This window comes from Coturnix japonica, chromosome 13 (assembly GCF_001577835.2).
Source record: "Coturnix japonica isolate 7356 chromosome 13, Coturnix japonica 2.1, whole genome shotgun sequence".
NCBI classification, from domain to species: domain Eukaryota; kingdom Metazoa; phylum Chordata; class Aves; order Galliformes; family Phasianidae; genus Coturnix; species Coturnix japonica.
Window position 1 is genome coordinate 861,213 of NC_029528.1, and position 13,365 is coordinate 874,577.

Sequence of the window (13,365 nt, forward strand, 5' to 3'; positions counted from 1 at the left end):
ACATGAATTAGCAAAGGGAGATTTCTCAGTGATGCGCACATGTAAAAATGAAGAGCTGCAGTTGCTGGGTGTGTTTTTTAGATCAGCGGCTTTGCTCCTTCCCAGAGGCTTTGGCCAGCCTGCCTTTTTCCTTTCTCCTATCTGTTCCCTCACTCTGTTCCACAGCCTCGCACCGTTTAAACCCATCTGGGGCCCAGATGTGCTCACTCCATCCTCGCCCACGCTGGGGGTCTGGGGGGGCATCGCTGTCTCTTGGATGGGCAGGGATGGGGATGGGGAAGGGAGAAGCAGCATCAAGGGGAGCACAGAGCCACTGCCCTCGGGTCTGGCAGGGAGAGCAGCACCAGCACAGCCCTGCAGTGTACTTGGAAAAATGACTGACTTTTCCTCTTCTTTCTTTCTTTCTTTTTTTTTTTTTTTTTCTGAAGACAAAAGTCCAGGAAGTTTAATTACTGTGGATGAGCTTTAAAGAGGTCTGAAATTTCAGCTTCCCCTATTTCTAAGTGACACAGGGAAGTGAACGGAGCGGCCGAGGCCCAGGGCTGGCTGTGGATGTCAGGGTGTTTGCAGCGTCTTTTTCCATCGCCGGTTTCAAATGTCCTTCCCTCCTCTCCTTACAGCTCTTCTAAAAATACCAAATAATATAGATCTCTCCCTCATTATATTTTAAGATACTCTATTTATACATTAATTCTTTCAAAAATAAAAAGTGACACATACATACAGCAATCCAGTCACTCAGAGGTTTTAAAATTATTACAAAAGGACAAAAAAGAGCCCATCCCGCCACGCGCACACAGGGCTGGGTTTTCCTTCACCATTTTCTATCACAAAATAGAACCACCCCCAGCTCCCAGCAGGTGCCTGCAGGTCCAGCTCTGCAGGGCCCCCCTCCCACCCTCCTCTTGCAAATGGACCCAAAGGTGAGAGGTGCAACAGGAACACGCGTGTCCTTCCTGATGCAGGCACAGAGCCGCCGTTTGCTGTCCAGAGGCTGCAGGCCCACTCTCCCAGCCAGGAGCATCCCATGGGCACACGTCCTTTACCTCACACAGGTTGGCACAGCAGATGATGGAAGGCAGCGGTGGGAGCAGCACAGGAGCGGGCTGTGCCCTGCAGCGGGGAGCAGAGACACGGAGCAGCCAAAAGGAGCGAGATTTATCAGAGCTGCATCTCGCCCTGCAGGAAGGAAACGCCGGCTGCACACATTGCAGATGTTTACCTTGTGTAAACTTAAACCTAAAAACAAAAGAAAACAGTCAGAGGGGTTGGTCCGGGATGGCCGCCCGCCCTCATCAGCCAGGCGGGGTGCATGGGGGGCTCAGTGCCGCCGCACTGCTGCAAAGCGGAGGGCTGCAGGATGGCTGCTTCCTGCTGCTGGAGGCTTCTACTGCGCCGGGCAGAGCGTAGGTCAGGCTGATGATGCTCCTTGTAGCTCATGAGCAGTGCAGCAGCGGGGACAGCGGTGCTGTTTGGGCCAGTCTGCAGGCACGTCCCCCTGGAGCTGCAGGCCGCTGCTTTGCTGCTGTCCTCGTGGCGGTGGGGGCTCCAGGCTGGGAATGCAGCACCGCACACAGAGCAGCACCCACACTGTGTCTGTGGCCATGGGGAGCCCTTCACCCCGCACCGCACACGGGGCCAAGTGGTGCCATGGATACCATGTAACGCTCAGCAGTCCTGCTCATGCACAGCTATAGGAACTCCACGTAGTTCTCGGGGATGAGCCCGGTCTTCCCGTTGAGCGTCCCTTCCAGCCAGCCGGGTTCCTGCGATGGGTGCACTTGAGGAGAGAAAGAAGAGAAGCACATCACCACGGGGCTCACCACGTCCTCCAGCCCCGGGCCAAACCCTGCTGAAGCTCAGGTGAGCTGCCTCCCATGGCCCAAGACGCCCCAAAACTGGTGGTGATTCCATGGCAGAGCCCACGTCCTGCTTTCTGCCTGTAGAACTCCCAGGTTCCTCCACACCTCTCCTCTCCCTCTTACAGCCCCACTTGGTGCAGAAGCAATTTTCTATTGACAGATCACAACTGACACAGACCAGCAAGAAATATGGAACTGCTCTAAGTCCAAACATCTCTGTGCTTTGGAAAGGCCCAATCTGCACCAGTATGACACAGCCCATTGCTGCTGGAGATGGTGTTGAGGGTGATTACAAATAAATAAACTCCTCCACCTTACATTTGCTGACGTTGGGTTTACAGAACCCCTTCACCACAAGATACTTCTAGGGAGCTCTTTCCAGCTCACTCCCCCCAGCCAGCCTGCAGCCCGGCTGCTCACTGACTGGGACACACTGTAGACTTTTCTCCTTGAATAATCCATTGATTTTTATCTAGCAAACATCTAATTCCAGCTTGCTCCCCTGATAGCTGCTCTGATTCCCACAGGCTCTCAGAGGGGAGACTGCATTTATTTGTAGGACATCTGTGGAGCTGCTTAGGAAAAGCATTTCTTTAATTCACCTGCATTAATTCTCTTCCCCTGTCTGCTACGTTCTCATACAGCAGGACAGGGCTTCACGCGTGGGAGCAGCTTCTCAAATGACAATGCTTACTTAGCACATAAAAGCCAAAAGCCCCTTGGAAAACAGTAAAAAGTCTTTTCTTTACACCGGGATTATATCTAAAACACAACTGCCTAATTCCATTGGGCACAGCCTCCTTCCCCTCATGCAGGAAAGTCTCTGCTCATTAACACGATCTCTAAAAAAAATGTGACTGATCAGGGGCTGCCTCCTTCAGCTCTCAGTGTGCAAAGGGAGAAGGTCCACATTACTCCTCCATCTACTGCATCAAACAGCATGGCAGCTGCAGGGGGTTTTGCTGTGCTTGGTACTTGGAAGCTCACCTCTCCCATCCCCACAGTAATCAAATAACAGTTCTTTGCTGAATGATGGTGACCACCAACTCCCTTCCAGTTTTTGTCTTGGAGTTAAATGATGGGTCTGTGGGGGGATGCAGTGGGGTCACAAAGCCTGCAGACTGCAGTGACAGCCCCAGCTCTGCCCATGGCCCCTGACCCAATGAGCAGCAGGATCCCTCCCACTTGCCCCCACCTCATGTCTCCTCGAGGGTCAGCTAAGTCATGGCCTTGGAAAAGTCATTGCCATGCCACAGCAGGACTGGATGATGGGCTCTTTTCAGCAGATATAAAACGTAAGGCAAGATACATCTGGGATTAAATGGCAGGTTCAAGCACTGCTGCTCTCTCCTTTCATGGGATTTTTAGTGGTGGAAATGGGATAGTCATTAGGCGTAGGACTGAAAGGAAACCCATGAATTTAGAGTCCAACTCTTCCCCAGGTCACAGGAGGAAAACCAGTAATCTGCAAAACATTGCTAAAACAAACAATGGCCAACTGGCATTCTCTGCAGCCGTGTTCATGTTCCCACCAACACCAGCCCTGCAGTTTCTCCCATGCACATGAAACAAGAGATGCTGTCAGAGAACAGGAGCCCCTGGCTGCCAGGTCAGGCTGTGCCACACTGCCCAGGGAGGGTCACGCTGTGGAATGGGGCAGTGAGCACAGCTCCAGCCCCAGGACTCAGCCCATCCGTGCCAGCATTCACTCACCATTATCAAACACAGTGCCTGCTGTGAAGGAGAGCTCCGAGTCGTGTTCTGCTTTGCAGGCGTACAAAGCCCGGGCTCTCCGCAATGGTGAGCTGCAGAAAGAAAACATTGATCGGCATAAAAATTAGCACCTGGGGAAGGGTGTCTCAAACCCGAAATACAGCTCAGTAAATCCATGAGGGATTTGCTGCACTTCTTTTAAAGAGGCTGTACCTGAGGATGAAAAAGATTTAGCAACCGTTAGGTTTTACTGGGAAGAGTCAATGTGCCCATGCTGTCCCCGGCAGTGAGATGGAGCTGAAAGGGATGGAAACAGAGGTGAATTTCTGGGAGCAGATGGAGGAGCCCAGCAGCACGCTGCAGGACACGGAGCCGCCCAGCCCCATCCCTGTGCCTGCCGAGGTAGCAGACACAGCACAGCACCTCCTGGCCCTGCAGCCATGGCACGGCACTCTGAGTGCCCCAGGACGGCCAGCATCACCCCCAGGGCATCACTGTTCCCTTCGGGGGCTGAGGGGCTTTTCCCAAGGACCTGAAGAGGTTCTGAATACAAGCGCTCACCTCACGGCAAAAGCAGTCACACACTCACAGGGCAACCACAAAGCAGGAAAGCTGTGAATGGTTTTGGTTTTGCTGTCAGCACAGCCATGGGGCTGAGATTTTTCCTATACGAATTCCAACTGTATGACACGAGCAGCAGCAAAATGCTTTACAGCACAGCACAGGCAAAGCCCCCTGCTCTACAGAGGATCCCTGCCCACCTGGAGGCCTCTCATCTCGCAGTCAGGCAGAAGACATTTGCTGTCTTACAACCTTGAGTTATTCACATTAGTGTTTCTCTTCCCAAAACGCCCCTCAGCTCTGCAGCCCCGGTGCTGCCCCCACACAGTGCAGGGACTTGGGGCCCGGTGACAGCCACTGTGTGATTATTGCCTCCAAGCATGGCACAACGCCAGCAAAGCACTCATAGGAGCTTCACCCATGTGCCCCGGTGCAGATTAGGGGATGATGAGCCCCGAGGAGGGCTGCTCGGATAGTATTACCCCGCTGTCAGCCTTTGCAGATGTGTACTGGGACACAAATAACCCTCCCAACAGGCAGCATGCACTGCTGTAGGAGGGGGAATGCTCAGGCTGTGCCTGCAATGAGCAGACAGGTCTGCCATGTCACCAGGGCTGTGCTGGACCAGACCAACTTGCTCCAGTGATGCCCACACACCTGAGGCACGGACATGGCAGGCCAACATCCATGCTGCACCATGACCTTCACCCTCCCCACATTCCAGCTAAGAAAAGGGAAAAAGCCAGAAAAATGCAGTATTACTCCTGGAAGCTGCTGGGACAGCACGACGTTGCTTACCTGTTGTAGGGGTGAGTGCAGCATCCTCCAGGGAGAGGAAAAGGCTGAAAACCCAAAGAACTCAGCACCAGTGGGACCTACAGGTGCTGGATACTCCAGCCTGAGCCCCAGGGCTGCACATGGGGGACCAGAGGTGCCCAGGAGGTGCCCATGGCTCTGCTGAGACAGGACGTCTGAAAGCTCCTCTCTTGCTGAATGCAGATAGCTGCACTGGGGGTACTGAGCAGGATGCAAAGGAGGAGGGGAAGTGAAGTGGGGCAAACCAAGTAAATTAAACAAAAAATAGGAAAAGCAACAGAAAGCCAAGCAAATTGTGCAACAGACCTGATGGGGGATGAGTCGCTGGACGTAGAAGAGGTGGGCATAGGACTTGATGGCGCAGAGAACATGGGCCAGGACGGTGAGAGGGGTGACGTTGGGCTTGGATTCTGAGGGCTGCAAGACATAACCAGATACCTTATCAACGTGCAACCACAGAAACAAACAGCAACCAAGAGACAGGCAGACAACATCCGATGATAGCTGGTGCCTTGGGAATAGTCCGAGCATGAGACACAGCCACGAAATGAAGTGCCAAGGCCTTGGGAAACATTTCAAGGCCAGATCTGCATTCTTCCAGACACCAAGAGCTGGATTTTCCAGTTAACCCCTGCTCCATCACCCCGCTCCCGGCACCACACGGGCAGAGCTGTTGGGATGCACGCTGCTGCTCCAGCACCTTACCTGCCATGCCATGGTTCCCCCAGAGAGCCAACTCCACTGCTGTACAGGGACGGTGCCTACGAGCATCTCCTCCTGCTGCCAGGAGACTGTTCCCCGGGCCATGCTGTGCAGTGCCCAAACACCAATGCCCATCTGCACATCCCAGTGGCTCCTTGCTGCAGAAGCCCAGGGGCTGTGACAGTGCACCAAGGGCTGCACAGCCCCAGCCCACCCCAGGCCATGTGGGTCTCAGCCCCATGGGTGCCCTCACCAGCACCAGAACTGAGACGAGCAATGCTGAGGTGCAGGGAATCTCTTTACTCCCACCATGAACAGGAGCGGAAGCAGCAGCAGGGCTCGAGCCCTGCCCACGCTTCAGCACTCCTGCAGTGCTCATTAAATCACAGTGCTATAAAGGTTTAATTGATTTGTTTCATGTTTTACAGTGAGAAACTCTTCCCCTCACCCACACTGCTCTCGACTATCAGCTTGCTTCCTCACTTCTCCTGTAAGTGACTGCTGTCATCTGAAGTCAAACTGAGTCACTGAACTAGGAAACGCATTCAGAAGTGAGAAGTGTTTCCTGCAAAACTGTTACACCGAGGTCGTTCTGGGGTTCTCTGAAAAGCAATTACTGCATTAAAACACCATTTTGCATATTTTGTCTTCTGCCACCTCTAGGATTATCAACTCATGGGTATTCTCTGTCTAATTCAGCCTGTACGCTCCATCCCTGCTAAAACACCAGAAAACCTTTTCAGCACTGAAAATGCCCCATAAAAAGCCCCCAAGTTCTGTAAAAGCATCATGATTTCTGCTTTCTCTCTGTGAGAAGGCAGCCCTCCTCTTATCACAGTGATTTACCCAAGCAGCCCACAGGCATCATCCAGCCTCTGCCAGCAGGTGAAGACTCAGTAAATGGGTGATGTCTTCACCCATAACTCATCCGTCACTGAGAGATCACAGAATCACAGACCACAACAGCAAAGTCAGTGCTCCAGCTCCCGGCTGCTGTCCCTGGAGTCCAGCACTGCATGTTTCATTACGTTAACACAGAGGAGTGCACAACAAATGCTCTGCGCTGTATCAGCCTCTACCATTTAAGAAAAACAACATATCATCCCCAAAACTCAGGAGGGTATCCGGGAAATATTTATGACTCATGTTGAATCGATGATCCCCGTGGGTCCCCTCCAGCTCCAGATATTCTACAATCCTATGAATTTTGCATGTGATTGCAATTCTCTTCCCTTCAGTTCAGCTCAGGACTGACGCAGCTCACCCCGCATGCTGCAGCCCACACCTTGTGCCACCCCACCAGCACCGCGTGGCTCTGCCCTCTGCACCCCAACCCTGGGTCCCCCTCAAGGTCAGACCCCACCAGGGGCTGCAGCCAGCCCCACCGTGCCCCAGCACTCACAACAGAGAGGATAACACCATGGATTTGGGCCAGTTTCAAGGGAGAAAGTGCCTATGCCATAAATATCCCCACCACAGCTGGCACCCAGAGGACACGAAGGAAGGTTAAATTTTTGGCCTGAACTACCTTGAAGTTCATATCTGCCTAAGGCCGAGCTCCTGGCACCTCTCCTCCCACAGAAGCTGTGCCGCTGAGTCCAACAGACACTCATGACTCCCCCATGTAGTTATGGGCAATATCTTTATTTCTGCAGAGCTTTACACATGTGTAGGGCTGACTTACAGCAGTGCAGTACAACTTTCACCGAGCGCTGTAGAACTGGGGCTCGCTCACAGGCAGACTATAAAGAGAAATCCTCCAAACGTTCACCTCCTCATTACTGATATTCAAAAGCAATCCTACATTTTTCTATTGAAACTGAAACCAGTATTTACCTGCATTAGCTAGCCCTTAATAAACCTGAGAGACATTCGTTACTTACCATAGCGCAAATCTATCCCCAACTTCAAACAGGAGGAGGTGCCACACAGAGCACCCAGCATCCCCAGTTGCAGAGGTTAACCCTTGAAGCACCGCTTCTTCCTGTTGCCTTTTCTTCCCAGCAGGTGCAGTTGGCTGGCAAAGTGTGATGGTGTTCTACCCTTCCTTAACACAAGAAGTTATACAGCACATAGGGCACGTACATTTCTTTTGTTTTATCTGTGCACAAGCATGCTTCTGCCCTCTAATGGAGACAGCATGTTAGATTCATTTGAAGACATGGAGAGTGTGTTCCTGTGGCTGTTGGCACCTAGAACCCATTGTGCATGGATGCCTGGTGCTGCACAAGGAGCTGCAGTTGGAAACCAAAGCCTGCTGGATATGATACCTGCATGTAGTGCTTGCTGGCTGCGCATGGCTGAGCTACAGCACATCTGGAGCACAGCTGGCAGCTGTCAGAGTGGGTTTTGCCTGGGGCTGCAGCTGTGCCTCATCTCTCCACAGCCACTCTCCATTTGTGCAGGCTCCTCCATCCTGGTGATCCCACCGAGCTCTTCTCAGAGGTGCCAGCTATCTGCTCCATACAGGGCTTTCCCTTGGCCTCCAGCCCCTGCTCCAGTGAGGTTTCTCCCCACTGAATGCCTGCAGGTGACCCAGTGGCCAAAACACAGCCAGGCTGCTCCCTGACACCAAGCTCAGGGCGTTGTGCCCACCCCATCGCACAGCCAGCACTGACCCCACCAGGACACCCAGCTGTACGAGGCACTGGGATCAGAAAGTCCCCTTCCTGAGATGGGATCATTGTAAAAGAATGCAGTGCTCGCAGCTTGTAGGTCAGCTTCATCACTGCCATGGCATGGGGCTAAGTCTGGTCTCACCGGAGAAGCGGATCACTCCATTTAGGATCACTCAAGTGATCAGAGCAACGAGGCCTCTGTGTTTTGGAACATGGTTTTTCTTTTGCAGGATCCAGTTTCCTAGCAGAGGTGGTGATGGGCTTTTGGAATTGCTGGCTGCTGCCTGTTGTCTGCAGAAAGCAAATGTCATCCGTTTTTTCCCTTCTTCTTACTCTTGAGGGCTTTGAAAGGGGCTCTTCCTGTGAGGTGCAGAGTGGGAAACAAAACAGAAAAATAAAAGCCTAAGAACCAAAAATAGCAGCAGCAGCAAACAAAGATGGGGTGAAACTCAGCGTCCTCAAAGCAGCTTTTCCCAAAGAGTGGCGGCAGAGGGAACTCCATCAGCCTGCAGCCCAGAACACAGAGGGGCTTCACCTTTCCTCCTGGATCACCCACAGCCCTGGGCAGTGTGGGGCAGAGTAGGGCAGCACGTGGGATGGGATGGGGACATCGTAACCATCCAGCCCTGTATCCTGGGAACTGTGCTCCAAGCAGCCCTGCTGCCATCCCCGTCCTTCCAGGCACTGCTCTACCTTCCTGCTGCTGGATCTAAAAGCTCTCCTCATTCCTCCCCTCTCACAACCCTTTTTCCCTGCTGTGTGCCTGCTCAGGCCGCCTCTGGCATCTCCCTGCACAGCTGAGGCCCTCGCAGTATGTGGGGCTGAGCAGTCCATCACAGCAGGGCTCCCACACAGCTTCTGTCACTTTGTTCTTTTGGCTGAGAGGACACGAGTTCCACTTAAAAATGTTTACAACTTGTTTATTTTTGTGGAACCCGGGGCTATTTCTGGCACAGAACATCCAGCATCTATGAATGGGCACCATCTACTTATGAGCTAAAGCCCTTTGATGAAATCACCTTGATGAAAACACACAGTTTCCATCCCAGCATTACCAATAACTGACTGCACTAAAACAAACCAAGAACCACCCACCCTTTTTCCTTCTCTTCTATTTCTCTAAAACAAAGCTGCTAAACATAAGGCTCTTTACTAAGCTGAACAGAAAGGAATGTATATTATAGCATTGCTCAATACTAGGGCTCTTAAACTTGCTAACAGCAGGCCAGGGTTGCAGCACATTGATGGATATGGCTCTGGGAGTCAGTCTTGGGCAGAGAAGCTGATGAAGTTCATGCAATGCTGCACATCCCAGCAATGCCCAGAGTGCAGGGCTGAATGGGCACGAGCAAGCAGTCCCTGGGCTCCAGCTGCGCTGGTGTTAGCGATGGCACTGAGCATGATCCTATACATTACCCAAATCCCACAGGCTTCCAGCTTGGAAACACTCTTCCTCTGCTTGGTACTTTAAATACAAGAAAAATTATGCAAAATCCCACTCCCATATTATTCTCTCAGGAGTTATCTTGCTGCATAAGTCACTCAAGTGGAAAATAATGACACGTTCAGGGAAATAAGCAGCCAAATACCCGGCAGTCAGCACTGCTTAACCAAGCAGGTCCAAAAGAGTTCAGCTTCTTCACACATCTCCAGCTATTAGCTCCTCTTTCTGGGTTAGCACAGCTGACATGAGCTCCGTGCCACAGGTGACCCTCTTTGCAGCCGTTGAGGTACCCAACTCATGGCTTTGTTCTCTCACTTTGCTGCTGGTTTATTTCCCATACAGTGAACTCTAGGTGTGCTTTAGTCACTTCATAAACTGGTCTGAAGCTTTTCCATTTGAGTAAGAGGAGAGCGTGGGGAGAGTCCTGCCCCAGGGAGGAGAGCTGGTGGTTTCTGCTGTCCCACTTCATGGACGTTGCCATTTCCATCTACACCTGGCTTATGTTGGATGCTTCGAAGCGAGGCAATGATGGTTTGGTGCAGCCTTCTGGCACAAAGCTTAGAAACTGGTGTTAATGATGAAGAAATGCTGAGTGATTAAGCAAAGAGTCAGAGATGGGAGCACTGGCAGTGTGAGAAAAGGAATCCAATGGGAAGGAGCCATCGGCACAGGGGGATGCAGGCAATGGGAGCACAGAGCCCCCTCAGCACAGAACACACCATTAGCACAGCCCCTTCACAACACATCTCAGCACACTGCCAGCAAGTTAATGACCTGCCACAGGGAGCAGGGCCCTGTGGCACCCAGCCCGCCCAGCCCCACTGCTTGCTCCCAGGCTGTACATCTGTATGTGTGTATGTACACATGCACATTCTGCTCCACTAACAGCCACCCCCAGCGCTGAGAGCACACATCCTCCCTGTTCAGATGGCTCTCAGCAGACTGAAAACCAACTCAGCAGGCTCGATGTTGAATCAAGTGCATTCCACCCTTATTCGAGCTCTAAATTATTAATAGAAGAGTTGTAATGTGCCAGTAGGCAGTCGAGCAGCAGTCTGGGAGGGAGTGTTGGTAAATCAGGAGCCAGCATCGCAGTCGCATCTTTTCCACCGCGCCACTGCTTCTAATTCATGAGGCAATTCCGCCAGCCTGGATGCATTAGTCACCAACAAATGGGATTCACAATTAAGGAGAACTTGACAGCCCTCCAGAAATCTCTTCTTTTTCTCTGGCATTCAATCTACCACCATCCTACGTTCCCAAGAAAAGAAAACTGTCTGCCCCCCAGCAACCATAAGGGGCTCTTGCAGAATGGACATCAGAGCCACAGGATGCAGTTCTGTGCCCAGGAGCCCTCATCTCCCCTCTGTGCTGAGCAATGGAGGTGCTGGGCAGGAACTGCAGCTCCCTCAGGGTCGAGGAGGAGCCCCAAGGAAGCAGTGCCATCCCACAGGCAGTGCAGCACAGAGGAGGCAGAAGAGCCCCTTCCACCTTTTCAGTAATTTCTGGAAACATTCAGAAAAGCAATATTCCACATTAAAAAAATCACCGCTTGCTAAGTAATCGGCCTTGCACAATCTGACAGAAGGCCTCTCACAGATTCAAACCCTACCACAAAACAAACCACATTTGTTTCAGCGTTCAGCAGCACCAGCTGAAACACTGGGTTTTATTGCCATGCAAACTCTGCTCTGCAGTGCAGAGCACCAACACCTGCCCACTGCAGCAGGCAGGCTGGGAAAAGCAGCGGGGATTATTTTGGCCTATGGAAATGATGGAGAGCAGTGGATGAGCACAACAGTATTCCTCATTTTCTTGATGTGCCTGACTCCTGTTCCTCAGTGCCTCGTGTTTTGCAAGCACTATGCAAACATCTGCCATATAGGACGGCTTAGAATACTTCACCCCAAAACTACAATACTGTAATGACCCAACGTGATCATTTCTATCAAAAGAGTTTTATCTGTTCTTCCCTTTTTTGCTCAAAAAACTCAAACTTTGCATTAACTCTTTTGCCTCCACAGCTCTACCCAGTCAGCACTGCTCTCCAGCTGCAGCACAGCTGGGTGCCATACCCATTAACCAAGCACAGGCAATGTTAACGTGCACAATGTTAATGTGCACAATTCACAGAAGGGCTTAGGCTGCAAGGCCCCTAACTTGCACACCCCTCTGCAGGCAGGGTGTCCCACACCTCAGGCTGTCCCAGGACCCCTCCAGCCTGGCCCAGGGATGAGGAATGCACCCATGCCCAGGGTTGGGGCAGTCACTTCTCAGCTGGCTATTTCTGCACTTCCACCTGTAATGCTCCCTGTGCTCTCCCAGCTTTCACTGTGGGTTGTGCCCAGAAGGACGGAGTCCCTCAAGGATGCAGAGGTTCCTGAGTGACCCACGGTGGAACCACAACGGGCTGAGCCCCCAGGATACTTTCCTCTCCACTGCCACCTTCTTTTGTGTTTTTCCAAGTGCAGCACAGACAGCAGCAAAGCTGAAGCGGTGCTGCTCCCTCCCGGAGGTTCCCTTCCTGTGTCCCCCAGCCTTGGGACACTGAGGGCAGCACCCACAGCTCTGTGACCCAGGGCAGGCGAGGCGGGCAGCGATGCAGTGCACAACTCAGTAATTGGCCACGGTTCTTATGCTGCTGATAATTTCCCAGCTTAGCACAGCCCTGTCAACAGTGTCTGCACACCGGCTTTGTGCGCGGTCAGAATGCAGCTGGACGGAAAGCAGGTGAGAGTGAATTAATCGTGGGCAGGATCCCTTTCCCAGGCAGAAAGGGCTGCAGAGATTAGGTTACCTCCATTTCATGGCAAAGTGGTGGCCTCGCAGCTCCAGCTCATTTATGAAGTTAATTAGGCACCCAGATCTTCTTTCAGAGGAGAAAGGAGGTCTTTATGAGCGGTGGCCCCGCGCTCCCCCAGCCCCTCTGAGGAAATCACTGCTTTCTGCAGGGAAACCAGAGCCTGGCAGCACTGCTGGACGCAACACCCAGCACCCACAGCAGTCAGTGCCCTGCAGGAGCACCCCGAACTCACAAAAGGCTCTGCCAAGCAGAGTCTGGGCTGCATCCTTGGCTCTGAATTAAATCTGCCCGCAGGAAGAGGAACCCAAGAACGCATTCAGCTGGGTTTGTAAAATATTTTGTTTCTAGTGACATTTATAGGTGGCAGTGAGCTAATTTACTATGGGTTTGCTTTCAGCAGTCTCAATAAAAGAGTTGGCTGGGAGCAATTTTGGGAGACTCAGCCCAGAGCTCGCGGGCAGCAGAGCGGGGCAGGGGAGGAGGGTAGTGCTGCAGGAGATGCTCAGTGCTGCCCCGTCCCTGCATTGCTCCTCCAGCCATCCCAGGGAACGCTTTGTTGTAGCATCTTTGATTCCTGCATCCATTTCCCCACAATGGCCTTGATGTGTTTTCAAATGCCGCTTAATTTGAAAGTGAAATTTCCATTAGCCAATATTTGTCTGAGGCAGTTTCTTTAAAGAAAATACAGCCACACAGCCATCTCCACACTAATTATATGAATTAAGAAAGCCATGAAAGTGCAGTGGATGTATTTTCCTCCCCGGGCTTTCAGGAAAGCTGTCTTGTAAGCGTATGTGACACTGAAGTCTGAAATGCTTTTTTAGTCCTCTTGGAGGGAGCCGTACC

General features: G+C 52.1%; 1 protein-coding gene across 4 annotated transcripts in view; it reads right to left on the reverse strand.

The window, feature by feature from the left end:
- Positions 1–644: 644 nt before the first annotated feature.
- Positions 645–13,365, reverse strand: part of ARHGAP26 (Rho GTPase activating protein 26) — a 97,914-nt gene continuing 85,193 nt past the window's right edge. Inside the window, exons 21-23 of one of the 4 annotated variants that reach the window (XM_015875476.2) lie at positions 5,259–5,369; positions 3,576–3,667; positions 645–1,780 (exon numbers count right to left, since the gene is read on the reverse strand). In XM_015875476.2, the coding sequence (XP_015730962.1) occupies positions 1,692–1,780; positions 3,576–3,667; positions 5,259–5,369 (292 nt within the window). In that variant the 3' untranslated portion in view covers positions 645–1,691. Of the gene's footprint in view, positions 1,781–3,575; positions 3,668–3,788; positions 3,873–5,258; positions 5,370–7,277; positions 8,633–13,365 lie in introns of those variants that run through there. The other 3 variants (XM_015875479.1, XM_015875478.2, XM_015875481.1) reach the window with 3 other exon arrangements.